At 37.5% G+C, this 19,321-nt stretch overlaps 2 protein-coding genes across 2 annotated transcripts; both read right to left on the reverse strand.

The window, feature by feature from the left end:
* Positions 1-16: 16 nt before the first annotated feature.
* On the reverse strand, positions 17-1,455 carry LOC105390064 (28S ribosomal protein S15, mitochondrial). The gene is made up of 5 exons (XM_011561299.3): positions 1,193-1,455; positions 979-1,112; positions 684-757; positions 476-597; positions 17-381 (listed from the first exon to the last, which is right to left on the reverse strand). Exons 1-5 carry the CDS (start codon positions 1,378-1,380, stop codon positions 72-74), a joined length of 828 nt encoding a protein of 275 aa, XP_011559601.3. The 5' UTR covers positions 1,381-1,455; the 3' UTR covers positions 17-71.
* Positions 1,456-2,454: 999 nt separating this feature from the next.
* On the reverse strand, positions 2,455-17,532 carry LOC105383479 (vacuole membrane protein 1). Its single transcript, XM_048626280.1, has 10 exons — positions 17,365-17,532; positions 16,208-16,407; positions 12,562-12,659; positions 9,889-10,005; positions 9,081-9,180; positions 8,528-8,709; positions 7,591-7,779; positions 5,879-6,103; positions 5,340-5,641; positions 2,455-4,871 (listed from the first exon to the last, which is right to left on the reverse strand). Exons 2-9 carry the CDS (start codon positions 16,394-16,396, stop codon positions 5,374-5,376), a joined length of 1,368 nt encoding a protein of 455 aa, XP_048482237.1. The 5' UTR covers positions 16,397-16,407; positions 17,365-17,532; the 3' UTR covers positions 2,455-4,871; positions 5,340-5,373.
* Positions 17,533-19,321: the final 1,789 nt, after the last annotated feature.

Genomic DNA, 19,321 nt, shown 5'->3' on the forward strand with positions numbered 1-19,321 from the left:
AAATAAGAAAACTAGCTTCAAATGAAATAATCTATGTATAATATTATTTTACACTACATCTTACAAATATCTTACTCAAGACCAATAGCTATATTCTTCTTTTTCTTTTTGCCCTGCTGTTTGATTTCATCCTTGATGGTCCATTCCTCAAGTTGTTTTTCAACTTTCTTGATATCTTGCTCGGTCACCGTGACCGGTACCTGCAGTTCCATTTGCTCGCTTCGAATAAACTTCAAAGCCTCAAGTTTGTCCTTCAAAAATGGTCCTTGTTGGCTCTCTAATAGGTTCTGGTAGTTAGCTAGCTTCCTGTTGCAGATGTCTTCACAGTGCAACTCAGTCAGCTTGCGAAGTGACTCTTTGCGTGTCAACTTGTGGTAGGATCTGGAAAGTTAAAAAATATATTATTGTAGACACCTTCACTACATAAAACTGGTCTGGTAACCTAAAATTTCAAGAAAATACAAAAAGGGCTTACTCTGGATGAGCCTTGTATTCAATATTGAGCTTCTCAAGAAGCCATTCAAACTTCTTGTAGTCATACTGCCGTAAGAACTTTAGCAGCTTCTTCCTTTTGTCTATCAACTCTTGCACTATCACCTGAAAAACATTAAGAAAATGATTAAATAGAGAAGTATGTAAAACAAGAATACATAAATTTGATGCAGTATAAAGTTGTTACTTACTTTAGACTTGATATTCCTGGGATACTTTTCCATTGTATCTTGAAAGCTACGGATTGTAGCTGTAAGTTTGGCAACTGAAATAAAGAATATGATGATGAAAGGTGTTGACAGACTTGAGCATTCACTTTCAGTTATTACAACAATCCAATTCCAGTCACCAATCAAATCATATCCAATTCGTAGTTTTTTCCAAAGTGTAAACTAACCCAAGAGAATATAACATGATTGTAATAATGTTAACAAACTGAATTTGGCTAAATTAGATGTACTTCTAAAAGTAAATACTAATGCTCACTTCTAGTCTCAGCGGTACGTTCATCATACTGGTGTCGCCTAACCCTCTCTACCAGCTCATTCTTTACCAATACATTGTATTCTTTCCGGCCTAGATGCGCCACCGAAAAGATTTTCTTCACTGATTCAGGCGCACTGAAATAATTTTTAGGTTAGAATTTCTTCTTTACTTGAATGAATTGAAACTCCACAAAATGATTTACTATATTACTTACTCCTCGATTTCCTTGCTCAATGAGTAATCCAACCCTAAGGAGTCTTCTGAAATAGGTGGAAGGCTCTCCAAATCCCCAGAACGTTGAGGATGGTACGCTGGGACATAGTCAGGTCGGACCCAGTTTATTTTAGCCTTGTGTTTTAAAGTACGGGTCTGTATCAATGTAGACGTTAATCGCCGTAGCATGTTTATTTATTAACCGAAATCCACTCGTTTTAAAACAATTATATAAATAAAAACCACAACACAAATTTATGTGATTGAGACGGACACGACTGACACTTAACTTAAATGTCAAACAAATTTTGTTCTGTGTTTGAACTGACTGGTCATGGGTTAGTCTGTGTTGATCTTTTCTTCTGAGATTCACTCATTCAAATGCATGATCAGAAACAGAAAAAAGCTTTCAAGCCTGGAGAAAAAGTATACAGGATGAACGGGATGAACCAACGAACTTGAAAATTTAACGTTGCAAGTCATAAAAAAACATTGAAAAATATACCTACTGTCAAATCCTCAGAATACAAATTTTGGGTTCTATGTCTATGGCTCTCTCACACCATATTCTGAGAAGCTAATACAGTCTCACAGTCCTTGTTCTGCGTCCTGCTCCTGCTAATCTATTATTTTCTCAGCATGTGGTAGCTCAGTAGGGTAAGCGCCTGCTTCTCACCCCAGAGATGCGGGTTCGAATCCCGGCGCCAACCGATGAGTTTTTTGAATTTAAGTACAATGTATACCATCGCTCTTACATTGAAGATCTAGTTAAGTTGCTACTATACTACACCCTAAGGGTAAAATAACATTGTACCAAAATGCATAACAATTAAGAACAACTTATGTAACATGTTATTTAAGGTACTAAATAAATGAAATGAAGGAAAACATCGTGAGGAAACCTACTTATCAAGATTTAGCACATCTAGGTACCTACGTAAACACACCAAGCCGCAGTGGACCAGCGGGGTGCGAAATGGTCCTAGCTTATGAAGGCAGTTTAGATCTAGGGGATATGTACAAAGGTTCCACTCGAGAGAGCCAGGTGCAGTACTTACACTCCCACAGATATTAGAATGGATCTGTCTCTTGCATTCAACCCTTGCCAGTCAGCAGCCACTGCCTCCATTCATCTCAACAAGGCGGTATGAAAATATCTTATCGTATACACAATAGGTACCTACACAATAGTAAATCTATTATGAAATAAGTAGGTAGGTATGTAATCGAATATTGAGTAAAAAATAAGATTCAAACACTGAATACATTACAATTCATTTAATTATTGCTTTCTTAACACGAATTTTCATATAAAATTCTTTATTGTAAAAGCAATATTTTGTACTAAAAGTACCACTCCACATGACTGAACACACCAATATACATCTTATAATCTTAGTAAGAAATTAATTCACATTTAAATGAAAGCCAAAAATATATGATTTTCATAACAAAATAAACAATCCGTTGGCCTAGGTTTTTGCGCCAGAACATAAAACAAACAAAATATAATAATAACTAATATGATAGCCATTTAGGAATTTGCATTATGTATTATGTAGGTGAAAATTTCGTGTAACAAATAAAAATAATAGGGTTAAGTTCCCTAAAATATTGGAATGTAATAAAATAACAAAATCCCGTCTCTACAATATCGTAATTATTAGATATCATCGCAACACCAGCCAAAGTGGCTTATCCTATGTATCGAAGATCAAAATAAATAGGTAGTTTATTTAGAAATAAGTACTATAAAAGGCAAGTTCATACGTTAATAACGACATAAATAAATTATCTACAGAAGGAATGCCAAAAATCACTGATATAATTATAATGATCTTCATTTCATTCCGTTTAAAAATCTTAATAATACTGGACTCTATTAAGGCTAGGGGCTGATTCTTAAAAATATATATTTTTGTTGCTTTCTGTTAATATTACTTACTTAAACACTTTTGCTACTTTATACTTTAGAACTTGGTAGCCCCATTAGCTTAGCTCTATTTAGATTTGCCTACAGTCACCTATTCATACATATAAATGTTTAAAATGTCTTTCATAAGTTACATGGTAATAAAAAAATGGGTAATATTATAATATACATATTTATACAGTTTGGACTAACCTATATGGAAAAAAATATTTAATATTTGAGACACTGAATAAATGAATGGATATGCTTAACCAAAACTTGCTAAAACAGCACCAAATGAAACATAAAATTATAATAATAAATAACGGATTTGGCTTGTTAATATCATATAAGTAGATAAGTCTATAAACTACTCTATAATACATACACCAAAGCACAAATATCATCGCGTTTACAATAAACTAAATTTATAGTGTAAAATCAATCCATCGCTGTCGATAATCTAGTGTAATATTCAACCAAAAATATTATTTTTTTATGAATTTTAGCACAGCATGGTGAGTTTAATCAGAAAGTCACAACTATATACCGCAAGTGAGTCCAGGGATTTAAATGTTAAGCCTAATCTTTCCTTACACACACAAAACACTAACTACCAAACGGTTTAACTATACAATTACATTGGTTTTGTGACGAATTCTACCATTTGTGCATAATACCGCACCAAACAGTGGAAGCCGACTTAAATGCAACACTTGCAGTTGTAAATTAATGCTTGCCACGCACGTATTAAGAATGAAGAAGCACCCCACTAAATTGGATGATCAAAGATTCAAAAAAACATTTGCAAGGGACTGCAATGATTGTTCAGTAGTCATTTATAACAGGATATTATACGTAATTGAAGTTATTTATGTATAAACAAAATATAAATGCGAAATTTACGTCGCGTCGGGTCGGTCCATGGCTAACTATTTTATACGCACAACAACTCTATGAATACGGTTTTACTAGATGACCTGTCTTTAGCTTTTCGAAAATGGTAGGATTTCTACCTTGAAACAGGTGTACTTACTAAATGATTTGTTTAGCTACTTTATGTAACTTATGCCTTAATTGTATATGTAAGAATCACTATCAGAAGTTCTAAGAGAGAATTTTGAGAGATAAGATTAGTTTAGACAAATAGAAATAGAAAGAGAGGGAAGGTTATTGTCTGTTTCATCTACGAAGATTAATGTTTGACCTGGAGCGTCCAGAGTGAGCATTATCATTCTAAACCTTATTTCTTGTTGTGTTAAAGGTTTTAAGATGCACTCTTTTAGCACAGGGTATCGACATCTAATTTTAAACTGGTGAGAAAAAATCTATATAAGAATCTATCGATAGATAGTTTCCGTAGGTTAGTCTAGATATAACATTAACTTTTACCTATGCGTAAACTTCCATATAACCAGTATTGATGTTTAATGTTTGTGTCTTATATATTATGAACTCTACATTTATTTTATAACCACTGAGCAAACGTGGACATTTTATCCACATTACACGGGAGATCCACACACATTTAACTTAATTTGTATTCGACAAATATTTTTGGGATCGCTTTACAATATCTATAAATCCATACCTTGAAAATGGTACAACACTTTGGAAATTCGCTATGACTTACACGCCATAATTTCTTGTTCTGAGAACTGCGTGTTGGTTGTTCTGTGTGAGTCGTCTGTGTGAGTGTGTGTGTGCGGCGTGCGTGTGTGTGTGTACTACCGACGACGCATGCGCTCTGTAGGTGGCCGCCGACGCGCTGTAAACGAGAAAAATATTCATTAAATCTACACCAATATTACATTGGTTGTTTATTTGTTTCAAATCAAATCAAATCGGATTACCACTGCTGCAACACCTAATAGAATAAGCTCCGAATCGACTGGTCCGATTTGAAAATTGATATCACTATTGCATTGTAATGTTACACTATCCCTCTGTAGGGTACATTTTATTTTTAACCGGTCATATCTACAGCGACGCACAGATACGCTATAACTACACAATATTTTTCTGGCCACCGAATTCTGTGCATATTCTGTGTATACCGTATACCTAGCTAATAACTAGATTAACTACCGAGGTACATATATATTCTTTCTTAGTTATATAAATGAATACCTCTTCTCATGTTACGATTAACTGCTGTTTTTGTTCAATACTACCATATTGTTCAATAAAATAAATAAATTAATTAAAATCTAATTAATAATGTTATTTCACTAACCAGAGCGTACCTCCGCCGGCGTGGCTCGCTGTCCCTATTCCCGTTTCTTGCCCTTCTTCTTGCCGATCCGTTTGCTATAGCTCTGCGCCAACGCGTTCACTATCGACACTAGGAAGTACACGACCATAGCCAAGACAAACTTCTCCAATAGAGACGATAGAATGGTTCCTTGGCTGTCGGCTTCCGGGGCGGAATTGTCGTTTTTGTGCAGTTTCGCCTTCTGGGTGCGAAGGAATTCTAGTAAAGTTGTCCCTAGGTACGGCCCGATGTATGGCATGCGTTCTACTATGGCGATCGCTTGTCTGTGAACAATGAATTTGGGTTGGTTATTTATTAAAGCGATATGTTTTTAATCGCGGTCTGAAAAGTATTTAGTATTGTTTACACGAACCTCAAAGTAAAACAATGACTAAGTGTTGTGAACAATAATAGTTTATACAAAAATACAAATAATTCATAGCATAGAATAGATTTACTTCAGAATATCCATCAAAGACCGCCATCTATAACCCAAAAACCGAACTAAAAACCCAACTCACCCGACCAGACTCTCATTGAAGGCGACAATCACGAACACTTTCTGTATGTGCATCTTGATGACCGCCTTGCCCAGCACGGTGGCTCCGAAGAACGTCCAGAAGGGCACCAGGAAGTGCCCGCAGGTGATACCGGCCAGGTCGAACAGCGGGTTCGGCACAGACGCGCAAGCTAATATGCCGAAGAAGCCGACGCGTTGGACTAGCTTCTCGACGAATACTTTGCCCCTGGAAAGAGATGGAAATGTTATTGGTGTGAAGTGAGTACTTTTGTCTATGGTAGCTGTGAATGACACTATTTTTGTTGTAAAAAGAAGAACAATCCATACACAACAGGTCAATTATATTGCTCTCTAGCTGGACCAGCTGCCGCTACATGAGTTCGTTATCGACGTAAACACACATCACTATATCGCGATTCACTATAAATGCAACGCTGTGATTGGTGGATCGCGCATTAAAGGAGTTTATCAACGATAAACTCCTCAGGGACATACACTCGCTACAACAGATTCAAAATATAACCGATAACCACAGCAAGTTCTCTAGCTGGACCACGATATTGACAAGATAAAGATCATTATATCGCGATTCGACATAAATATGGTGGAACGCGAATTAAACGGGTTTATCGACGACGATAACAAACCCGTGTAGCGGCCGCAGGGACATATACTTGCTACAACAGCTTCACTAAAACCTGTGGAGTTACCACATAATCAATTAACAATCCTTAAGCAGCGTCGCTCACTTGTCACACGCAACTTGTATCGATCTGACATATTTTTGACGTTTGACAGCGCTGCTTACGGATTGTTAATAACCGCGTATCCACCTGTCGCACGCTTCGGCGAGGCATGCCTGGGGTTTGCTAGATCACGATCCAATGCTCGGTTTGTATAAAAGTACCCTCGGTGATGACCATGCCAATGTGTCAGTGGTGTTACAGACCTGTCGGCGGCGCTGGTCTCGTGGTGGGCGGCGGCGCCGGACAGGCGGGCGGCGCGCGCCATGAAGTAGGGCGGCAGCTCCCCGAGCGCCGTGCCCGCGCCCCACAGCATGCTCTCCATGCGCACCAGCGACATCATCTCCCAGACGGAGACCCGAGCTTGAGGAACAACCGCACTCGCTACTACAGCTTCGATAACCACAGCAAGTTCTCTAGCTGGACCATATTGTTGACAAGATAGACGACGCTATATAGCGATTCGCCATAAATGCGGCGCTGTGATTAGTGGAACGCGCATTAAACGCGAGTTAATCCACAATGAGAATCCCGTTTAGCGGCCGCATGGAGATACATTCACTACAACAGCTTTAATAGAGAACTGTGGAGTTATCATAATCGAACATTACCAATAAACAATCCTTATTAAGCAGTGTTGCTACCTTTTCAAATCTGACGCAACTTGTATGGATCTGACAGATGTTTGACACACGAGCGGCGCTGATTACGGATTGTTAAAAGCTTTACGTGTCAGTGGTGTTACAGACCTGTGTAAGCGGCGTCGCTCACTTGTCAACGCAACTTGTATGGATCTGTCAGATTTTTGACGTTTAACAGCGCTGCTTACGGATTGTTATTAGCCGCGTATCCACCTGTCGCACGCTTCGGCGAGGCATGCCTCGGGTTTGCTAGAACGCGATCCAATGTTCGGTTTATATAAAAGTACCCTCGGTGATGACCATGCTAACGTGTCAGTGGTGTTACAGACCTGTCGGCGGCGCTGGTCTCGTGGTGGGCGGCGGCGCCGGACAGGCGGGCGGCGCGCGCCATGAAGTAGGGCGGCAGCTCCCCGAGCGCCGTGCCCGCGCCCCACAGCATGCTCTCCATGCGCACCAGCGACATGATCTCCCAGATGGAGACCGTCGCGTCCGCTGGCACGTTCGCTGGGCAGATTATTCTGGGGAAGAGAGTGGGTGGTGTTAAAGTTGGGTTAGGTCAATAGAGTTTATTTAGTACACGAAACGGCCAGAATTTTGGTTTACAAACTTACGTATTTTTTGGTCCTTCGAGCCGGATTTAATAATAATAAAAGACTGCGCTGCAGCCTTGCAGGACTGAAAACCGCAGTACACATTAACTCTAGGATATCCCTGGAGGCGAGAGGTGAGTCGCAAGTGAGTTATGTCAAAACAGCCATTAAACTGACACCATGGCGTGCAATGTCGCTCAGTCGCTATTCGTCCAAAACCTAGCTCGTTAATGCGTTCGTAACTGCAACGTCCATCCATAAAAGGCGAAAAGTAAAAAGACTCTATCTCGATTAAACGTGGCAATTGCACGGCACGACAGCTCTCGTTCGTTACCTTTTCGTCAGTATAGAGTAACCCTCCTACACTACAACTACAGTTGACTACGACATACTCGTGCGGATAGGGCGGGCGCGGGAAGGCACCAGCCTCACGCCAGTGTGCAGACCCTGCAACAGTACTCACTCGTGCGGATAGGGCGGGCGCGGGAAGGCACCAGCCTCACGCCAGTGTGCAGACCCTGCAACAGTACTCACTCGTGCGGATAGGGCGGGCGCGGGAAGGCACCAGCCTCACGCCAGTGTGCAGACCCTGCAACAGTACTCACTCGTGCGGATAGGGCGGGCGCGGGAAGGCACCAGCCTCACGCCAGTGTGCAGACCCTGCAACAGTACTCACTCGTGCGGATAGGGCGGGCGCGGGAAGGCGGCCGAGCGGCACTCGTAGGCGGCGAGCGTGACCCGCGCGATGTGCGGGCCCAGGTACAGCAGGAACGTGTGCAGCCCCGTGCCCAGCCCCACCGAGCTGCACACGCCCAGCCCCACCCACCAGCCCCACCACGCTAGCGTCCAGATCGCTTCCTGGGAAGTAGAAAATACTATGGTCCGTATATATAATATATCTTCTATATATATGAAAGAGAGTCGTGTTAGTGCGACCGTTTAGAACTCCAAAACGGCTTTACTGATTTATATTATTTCAGATTAGTTTGAATAGTCACAGCCCTGGTAAACAGAATACATAATAAAAACTCACAAAAACCTTTTATTTACACATATATCTTCTATATAAATTAATTGATGTTCATTAATCTGCTGAATCGATTTGGCTGATTTGGTTCTTAAAATATTCGTGGAAGTCAGATCAATCCATTTTTGATCAAGAAAAACAATGTATTAATTAATTAATTAATTATGTATATATATACATATAAAAATAATTTAATAATTACCTGTACATACGGCTGATGCGGTCCATCGATGTGGAAGGACACTGCTGTGCCAAGTATCACTAAAACTATTGATAGTGCTAGTACTTTATACGCTAATAACCTGAAACAAACAATATCACATTTTGAATAAACAAGGACTATAATATCTAAAAACCACTGCCTAACTTCATGTTATTATGCGATGAGTCATATAATAAATTTAATTTATGAGACCTTGGCATAATAGGGTGTTATTATGATAAATATGCATTGATAAGTTTATGCAGTTTAATGTTTTTAATTAACGGTTTTTTGCTTATTAATGGTTTGGCGCAAAATATTTTGCTGTTGAAAAATACATAGCCGATAATATATCATCAGCCAATAATAGCTGGTACTGCTGGGTCATCTTCCAAGGAAGGCAGATTATTATCATAACCATTCTTGCCAAAACAGGTATAATTCTAATAAAAACAGACAGAAACATCCTTTGTCGTTTACTGAAAAAATTGCATAAATAAATGGTTACTCGCATTTCAATCATATTTATAAGCTAGTGAATACCGAGTTACTCAGTTAGTAAGCTTAAGTGGCAGGTGGGCTGAGCGGTCATGGTCACATCTTAGAATGGGATAAACGTGTTCTGGAGTGAAGACCGCGAAGGGCAAAAGAATCCCTCCGGATAGATGGGGTGACGACTTGCGAAAGGTGGCTGGTAATGATTGGATGCGGAAATCTATAGATCGCATCTAGTTTGGGAGAGGCCTACGTGCAGCAGTGGACTGCTATAAGATGATGATGATGACGAATAAAGTACAATAGTTCTCACCTATGCAACCCGCTAGTGACTAGAATGCTCAGTTCTCTCCCGAAGTAGTCGAGCGTGGTGAGCGGGCGCCGCCACAGCACCAGGCTGTCTGTGTCCATCGCGCCGCCCTTGGCCTTACTGGAACAGAATAACAACACAGTTTTAGGAATGAAAAATATGTGTATAGAGTCCGACTACTATAACTTTGGGATGGGAAAAAGATGACGGGTTATTTTTTTCTTATATGGTGGCCCTAGACGAAATAAAAGACTAAGATGTACTACGTTAGTTTCAGAAATTACAAAGAATAATTGTTGCAATATAACTAATTTTGGTGTTGGCACTTGTTTCTGTTGCAAAGATACTTTTACTACCGAAATATCGTATTCGAGAACTATAATTTTGTGTGTACACATTTTTTATTTAAAAGTGCGTCCTTTCGGTTTGAGAGATCAGGACCGAATGAGGCTTAGTAAACCTTGAACAGAATCCTAGTTATTTTTAAACAAGGGTCCCTCAGGGCTTATTCACGCAAACTGGATCAGTGGTGTTCAATATCATACTCTACCTTTGATTTTACGCTCACTGGGATAACTAGAACTCGGTGTTATTGCATCCCTAGTTGAGCAAATGCTCATTGACATTAAAGGTGCTTTTCCACCAGATATGTGCTAAGCTACGTATCTATGGATGCGATTGATATTAAACAATCATATTCATTGGTCCACATAGCATAGCACTGGTGGGAATGGTTTGTAAAAATTTACGTTCATCAGAAAATTTTATATTTTTACGATGAATAAAAATATTTGACTTTGACTTTGTTTCAGATCATAGTAACATAGCACATCTCCTGGTGGAAAAGGTACGGTAAGATAAGGCTGCATAATACATATATTTTTATGTATACGAATCTGCGTAGCCATAGACGTGGTCAGATGTCGAGTTGTCGATCAATAGCTCGATTAGCACAATATATTTTACGCGTGTTGCTTTTCACAACAAGATAAAAAAAATACACTCACACAAGTAAAATTCAAAGCCGATAAATTCGAAAGAAAATATCAAATGCAAACTAAACCGTTGCCCACGAGAGCGCGGCAGAAAGTAATTCTAATACGAAAATCAAACAGCTCTCCTTTCCCTACGTGCGTAATCAATGTCTCTTTCAATTTTCTGAAGAAAAACCAGTAGTTGTCTAGACGATTTTATTTATAAATACACTTTATTCAACCACAGTCTTGGCCACGATAAGAGCAATGTCAGACGTTCGCGTATGTTTCTAATTTGCTAACGAGATAAGAAATTCGATAAATCTGTAATTTTAGATCTCATGTAAATAGAACGTAGTATACGAGTAATGTTATTGCGATTAAATTCACTACATTAACAGTACTTACCTACATTTACAGCTATAGTGTACTTTTTATGATTATACTTATTACCTAGCATTATCATTATAAACTCATTAGATACCTGAGATAACTCTCAAATCTTGTATGTATAAATATGTAGATAAAATCATTAGAGAGCATAGCCACATTTCATAAATCCGCATTGCCCGTTATTATTTTTTCTGCACAGTCATGTTTTTGTAGCTAGGATAGGTATAGAATTAGCGAAATTGTTATGTATGGAGAAAAGAGGAAAATGTTTTTTTTCTCTTGTAATAATAATGTCTTGACAATAATATCCTCCTTCCTTAATATTATCGACACGTTTAGTCTAACTACACGTTATCCTATGCCCGAAAGAAGTATAATGTAGTCATGAAAAAAAACAATATCGCTGATATTTTAAATGACCAACTACCGTTTCATGGGAAGTACAAACATCAAACATCTCTCGATTCTTTGAACAGTGTGTAACTTGCTTCACGTCTGAAACTCTCATATATTTCGCGGTATACGTATTGGACTTGACGTTGACAAAGATGTGTTCGACCGGATAATTGTCTGTTGTTAATGCATGAGGCATTTAAACAGTCCGACACGCGAGCGATGTGAGACATCCTAACTAATATTATAAATGCGAAAGTAACTGTGTCTGTCTGTCTGTTACTCTTTCACGCCAAAACTACTGGACGGATTTGAATGACATTTGGTATACATATGGTCTAGACCCTGACAAAGAACATAGGCTACTTTTTATCCCGGAATTCCCACGGGAAAACTTTTTAAGGCGAAGCGAAGCTCGCGGGAACGGCTAGTATATAATATTCTATGATTGTAGTCAGTCTAAGTATACTGTTTAGCCTTAGAAGATTATAAAGGAGGCCCACCGTATTCTGTCTTCTTAGCGTGTTGGCGAACACGACTAATAGGTAGGTACTTAGTGGAGCTAGTCTAGGGTGTCACCGTGGTGAAAGAATCGGCCAGAATCTGATCAGACCATATGTTTCCGACTGCCAGGGTGCGACGAACGTACAAACGGCATAATTGATACGTCACTCCGGGAGTCTCCTTTCGCTCATATTATTATTATGTACAATAATTTATTTAGATATAGATGCAGGTTCGAATACCGGCGCTGACATGTAGGTACCAAACAAAGAGTTCTTTGGAATTTAAGTACAATGTATTCCTACCATCGCTCTTACGGTGAAGGAAAACATCGTGTGGAATCCTGCACATCTGGATTCTAGGATGTAAAATATGTAATGTATGTATGTAAGCATGTAATTAATTAATTTACCTGTTGATCTCCTTGGGCGGATGGACGCCGTTCCCAGCTTTCTGCTCGGCCTCGGGCTGCGCCGTCGCCGCCAGCTTGTAGAACCCTAGACGGGCGAGCTGCAAGCAACATGGTCAACCTATCAACACTGTTGTCATAGCCTGTTTTTAATATCGTGCGGATTTCATCACGTACGCGGGATTTCCCCGCACGCGTGACACCCGCAAGTGTTATTTTCATACAACTATTTATTGTAATGCGTGGAATACGCACGCACGAAATAAGAATGTGGCGTGCGATCCCGCATGCTTGATGAAATCCGCACCATATTAAAAACACGCATAGTGCGGGAGCAACGGTAGGCCCGGCTATTAAAACTACTGCTAGTAAAAACGGTAGCCTGGCTTTAGGTAGGGCGGTGATACCCTGATTATACCCACCGAGTAGAGTGGCCGAGACAGTGTCCTCTGCCGAGCACTCGGTCAATTGCTAACCGTTCATTGGCTGAGGATCGGGCGAGGATACTGTCTGGCCACTCGGTAGGTGTCACAAGGGTATTATTATAGTGCGGGAGCTACGGTAGACCCGGCTATTTCGTAATGAGGAGTGCATGGGTGAGGTGAAATGGGCCAGCTGGCTTCTGCTTGCTTAGATTCAACGCTGAGAATTTGTGTATTGTTGTAGGTTGAATGAATCGTCAGTGTTGCTTAATCATCCTAATTTCACTTTTAAGATTCAAAACTATTAAATTCGTTGTAAACATTACACTTATTAATTAAGTTCATGCGGTGCAGTATCAGTGGCCCAGTTCTGGGCATGTATTATTTAGCGACTTTGCTGGTTTGTCGTCGACACGATAAGAAGAAGAAGATTAAGTTCATGTAATTACATATTTTACAGTGCATCCTAATTGTGTTGTAACTGTTTTTCAATTTTAACACTTTATGTGCATGTGGATAACATTAAATTTATGTTCTCTAGATTATTGTAATTATTAACGGAGAAAAAATCCACAGACCGTATATAATTTGGTCACAGTCGGCGGATCACAATGGACACTTATGTAATTTAGAGATAGTACCTAGCTTGTAATAACGATGTAGTTAGGAAGTATGCAAGTAAGTATGATAAAATAGATTTCTTTAATCATTAATATTACCTATGATAAATTTGAACACTATGAACGCTGGGATAGTAGTACACTTCTGTTCCATGTTTTATATAATAATAAGAAATAATCGGAATTAAATAACAAATAAAAAGGTAAGTATTATAATTATACTACTTTGTAAACTAAAAAAAGATTAAATTGCATTAACAAAACAATTGAGTAACTTATTTCGTTACTACTGTGGTTTATGGCTTTTGTAATGAATGTAATAATGGATTTGCAAAAGCATAATTGGAAAAAAACACTAGTGCAACTTAAATTATAGTGCAAAAAACAGCACTGTGATTGTATTTGAGCTTTTGATACAGTAGACAGATTTTTACCTATTCGCACTTTATCTTGATAATTGGCTAAATTAATTGAATGCTATTTTAATCATAATAAACTATAATAGTAATTTCCCTTTCAATATCTAAATTAATAAAACACTATATGGCACGTGTCATTGAATTTGACCAACAAAGAAATAGCACACTGTTTACAATTTACAGAATCGCCTTGAGAGGAACTTGAACTCACACAAACACTTCAAACCAAACTCTACTCTATTACTAACACACAAAACTGATTTTCACAAGGCAGCACTCACCGTAAAACTGTAACCTGATGAAACCGCTAATGTCGACTTTATTATCAAAACAACAACGTACACCTGTAAGTTTCTGTAGAACTAACGGACTACAAGAGACCACGTACGCGGTCGTCAAATGACATCACGAGACTGTGAAATATAACTTCACTTTCCATCTGCTTTCACTCTCGGCAAGTCGTCTCGGCAGGTATGGACGGAATGCCAAATTAGATAATACGTAATGTGAAGTTACGTCGACGTAAAGGCTGTAACGTTTGCAGCCTTTACGTCGACTGACAGTTCTTAGTACTCTACTGGATAATAGGCCTTGCCTAATGTTTAGCGGCGAAACACGGACAGCACTTATATTCGTCTGTCAATTTTGGTGAGGCTCTAAATGTAGTGGCATTAAATGATTAGCCATGTACCTACCTATTAAAACGACAGTATAAAACAAAGTTACCTAAGTAGTCTAAGTACTAATAAAGTATCAAATCGAAGACATAATAACACCAAGAAGGCGACACATGTATGGCATTGATCCAACTACAAAAGGCAAACGACTTATAACTATGTCTCCACTCCAACAAATTCCCTTCATCAATAAAGAACATAATCGGACCTGGCACTGAAAATAGCCAACACAAGTTTATTTTGGGCTTTAAACCTTGACATTAGAGTTGGAAGTGTATTGGAACCGCTCTAGTTGCCGGAAGGTGGCGTGATTGGCGCATGCGTGACGCATTGGCTGCGCGTGCGCAGGTCCACTGACCTATAAACTGAAAGTGACGCGTCCAATATTAATCTATTCCCATTCCCACACTGCGGAACTTCCTACATTCACAACGGCAACGCCAGGGACCTATAATTTATTTAGCTTTTGGAGTTAAATACCTCGTTGTACTAATTAATTAAAAAGTTAAGTGGTTTTTTTATGCTATATTTATTATAATGCCTACATGAATGCGACAAAATTGACGGGTCGCTTAAAAGGACCAATAAACGCAATGAATAAGGCAAAATAAGACTTAGAAATAACATCAAAAACATACCTAGTAGACTTCCCCACTTCCGGGTAGATCGATCAAGCTCACTATTTTAAATTAACTTCCCTACACACTTTAAAACAATAAATCATTCGAGATTCAAATAAATATTAATTTAAAAATGTAATGTTTTTAATTTCAAACGCATTAATCCCTATTCCCTCTCCACTCGACTGAGCACTGCATACAAAGATTTCGTAACAACTGTAGGTACGTGTTATTATTATGATACGAAATTGGAAGAGCCGCCTTTGTTTGCAGTCAAACTCTTTGTTTATGAATTCCTAATTTAAGACCATCCAGTTCCAGTTCAATATTCTAATCTTTGTTTTACTGAAAATGGCCATGATGAGCATTATTAGGCATAAGAATACACCAGATGTGGCAAACAGAGGTCTATTTTTAGAGAGATGTGAGAAAATTGAAACATCATTGTTTTTACTGACTTTTTTTAAATCAATTATTAGTTTTATGACTTCAACATTTTATCTGGTATTATAATGTGATACTTTTGACCAGCCAAGTGTTCCTGGTGCCAATTCTCTAAATGCCAGCCAAACTGGTGTCATAGCTCTTATTTATGACTTTATGGCCTGATTGTGGCTGAAATATTAATTTAGTAAGTAAGTATACCTAAATATTTGCAGAATATTTTAATTAATATTCAAAGTTTAAGCAATATGCTGTTTAAATTATTCTAAACTACAAAAACATAAACAAAACATTGTATGCTTTTAAATTAAAGTGCAGACTTAAAACCATCATGACAAAAAGTTAACTACGTAAAAAAAATAACAATAAAACAAACATGGCATCACAACACGGCCGGCAACAGAAGTGTAGAATAAGCACAAATACACACATAGGTTAGCCTTGTACCAGTTCTGCCTTGTTGCCGGTAGACCGCTGCCCTCGTTTCCTGCACTCGGCCCGGAGTTGCTCTTTACTCATTGAAGCCAGAGATTCCGCATTCAAATTCTGACGCGTCTTTCCACTGTCAGAAGTGGAGTTTTGACGGGGAATCGCGATAGAATTCGATTGATTGCGTGCACGACGGTTTCCTGCCATTTTCTGTAATTCTGTTTGTATTCAACCTCCATTATTTAGATTATTTTTTTTTACTTAAGTATAGCGAAAACTTGTTGAGTTGAACAACATATTGAAATCTCTTGAACTTGTTTTCCAATCAAATATTTTATGTATAACAGGGTATAAAATATAATATAAATACCTATGGATAATATGTCTTAGATGATGTTATACTGGGGCACATAATTATTTTAATACATTTTATAAAGATACTTTTTACTAAGATAAGAGATAAAGATATTTATTTTATAACAATAATGAAAATACAGTCATAATAATTAAACTACTTAGTAATAATTAATATTAAACTAACTTAATTATTTAAGCAATTTTATCACACAATTTATAAATACAACAAGTAAAGTATGTACCTAGGTATGTATAATGTTAATACAAAGTAGGATAAAGTATAAACAAAAAAAATACCATAAAAAGCAAAAATATTTGATAAAATACTAATTAAAATGAGTCGTTTTGATTATAATTTGGTTTATGGATTGTAAAATGATATCCTATAATACAATTCCTGTACCTTCTGGAGATTTTTGAGCACATTGGAAGATCCCTACATGAAAGAATTACTTAATATTTATTTGGTAAGTTGTATGTAGGTACTTATACAGTTTTGTGCATCGTATTTGATTTTTTTGTAGATATTTCGGTATACGTATTTTTTTTTTCGTAAGTTTGAATGGGACACACAATTTTATTATAAGAATGTAGTTAATTGAAATCCGAATTTGTGAAATAATTGTTATGGACCTAATTGTGGCAATTTGTATTGATGATAGGTACAAGCAAATATTTCCAAAACAGAAACATAAAGCCACTAGCAGCCTATGAAGCATTTCAGTAATAATATCAAAAATTAAAGAAGAATCAGCGAAATTATTGTAATACAACTTCTAACCTAAATAATGTAACTGAAAGTGACAAAAAATACTCACGTACTCAACAAGGTGAAAATAAATTGAGCAAATAAAACCACACTAATTCTAGATTAATCTAATAAGATTTTCTTTAGAATTCAAGATAAACAAATTCTTTTTTCTTTAGGAAATAAATCTATCATCACTGACAATGATTTTTTAAAACTTATGATTGGTGTTGCTAGTTCATGGTTTTGCATTACCTTATAAGGTGAGTCGGGGCAAGCGCGCCATAGTTTTTTCATAGATGAATTCAACTCAATATATCTTCTCTATTTACTGACCTAAACATGTAAATTTATAAAATTTACAATCTTTGGTTATTTGAGATAATAATGTTACGTTGATTAAGTGAATATACTGATAAATTTAGGATATAATGCTAGTTTTTTAAAAACATGGAGATAGGCGCACTTGCCTCTGAAAATGGGGCAAGTGCGCCTACACAAAATAAACCGCCAAAAGTAATGCTTAGCAGAAAAACACCAAATTTACTTGAAAGAACGTCAACAAAAAAACACAATACTTTTGGGTTATTTTTGAAAATGGCAATACAAAATAAGTTACGGCCATCAAATGAAATTCGGTGTGCAATAAAGAGTATTTTATCTTTATCTTTATCTTTATCTTCGGGGCAAGTGCGCCATATCTTTCGAGTCAGGGGTTCTCAACAATCATAGGTGGGTAGCTTTTTGAATTTTGATAAAAACTTTAATGTATGTGTAGATGAAATTTTATAGTGGCATAAATTATGACAAATCACAGTAATAGGAAAAAAAACTTTAATTTCAGGCTATAATTATATTTATTAGCATAAAAACAAAACGTACAAAATTTTCATAAACAAATTTAACAAAACCGTACCGTTCTTAATTAATGCGTCGTATTTAAGAGTTAAATTTAACTGCGAGCGTCACATTTAGCTTGGCCCCCACTGTAAATTAATAAAATGTATGTAGCTAAATTTTTACCGAAGATTCGGTAAGAACTCAGTACCTACCGAGGTCTTAGAGCAATAATCTGCAATACAATAACATACATGTTCCCTACAAAGGCAAGGACAGTCCCGAGTCAGTTATACTATGGCAGGTTACCAATTTATATTATAAAATTATCATAAAGTGTTCTCGAGTTGTGATACTAGTCACTTACCAAGCCTCCAGTATGAATTTGGCTAAATAAATAAAAAAAGATATCAAAGGCAATTTTGGAAATAATCGGCCACCTTATGGTTGGTAACCCCTGCCTTGGGGCAAATGCGCCATATAAAAATGGCTGGTCCTAGTACTCAGGCGCACTTACCCCTCTCGAAAATTTTTAGGTTAAGATTTATAATTGGCTAGAAAATTATTAATTTCGCTACTAAAAAGAAAAATACAAGTAAGGATTTAAAGGAAATCTTTTAAATTATACACTCACCTTATTAGTTTCCCCAAACACTGATGATTTTCTGAGATTTTAATGGATTTGTAACACGTGCTCATCTCGTAATTGATGTTAAAATGACACTAAAAATAGAATGTCCATTATCTCAAATTAGAGCAAGCAGAGCCATCTGTGATTTAAACCCGGAACTTCATTTGATTTGTTCCATGGATGTAAGATGTCGTTAAGAGTCCCACATCAGTAGTTTTTGAGATAATAGGGGGGGGCGCTCTTACCCCGTAGGCGCGCTTGCCCCGACTCACCTTAATTTAGAGCTTCATAAATTGTTTAGTAAAGGGTTTAGCGTGTTCGTAAGTTTAGTGCATTCATGCACCATTGTTTGTTTTTATCTGGAAATGCCTAGTTTTATTGTTCTGTATGACTGCGTTTTTTATTTAAATGTATCTTTTTATTAAAAAATTTAACTTATATAGTACCTGCTTAGGTACACACCTACTTTAGAAAACAAAAGTAAAAAGTCTTACTTGAAATAAGTAACAAAAGTCAGATTTTTCCATTTGTTCAAAGTTCAAACTTAATTTATCATGGT

Source organism: Plutella xylostella, chromosome 16 (assembly GCF_932276165.1).
Source record: "Plutella xylostella chromosome 16, ilPluXylo3.1, whole genome shotgun sequence".
Classification (NCBI taxonomy): Eukaryota; Metazoa; Arthropoda; class Insecta; order Lepidoptera; family Plutellidae; genus Plutella; species Plutella xylostella.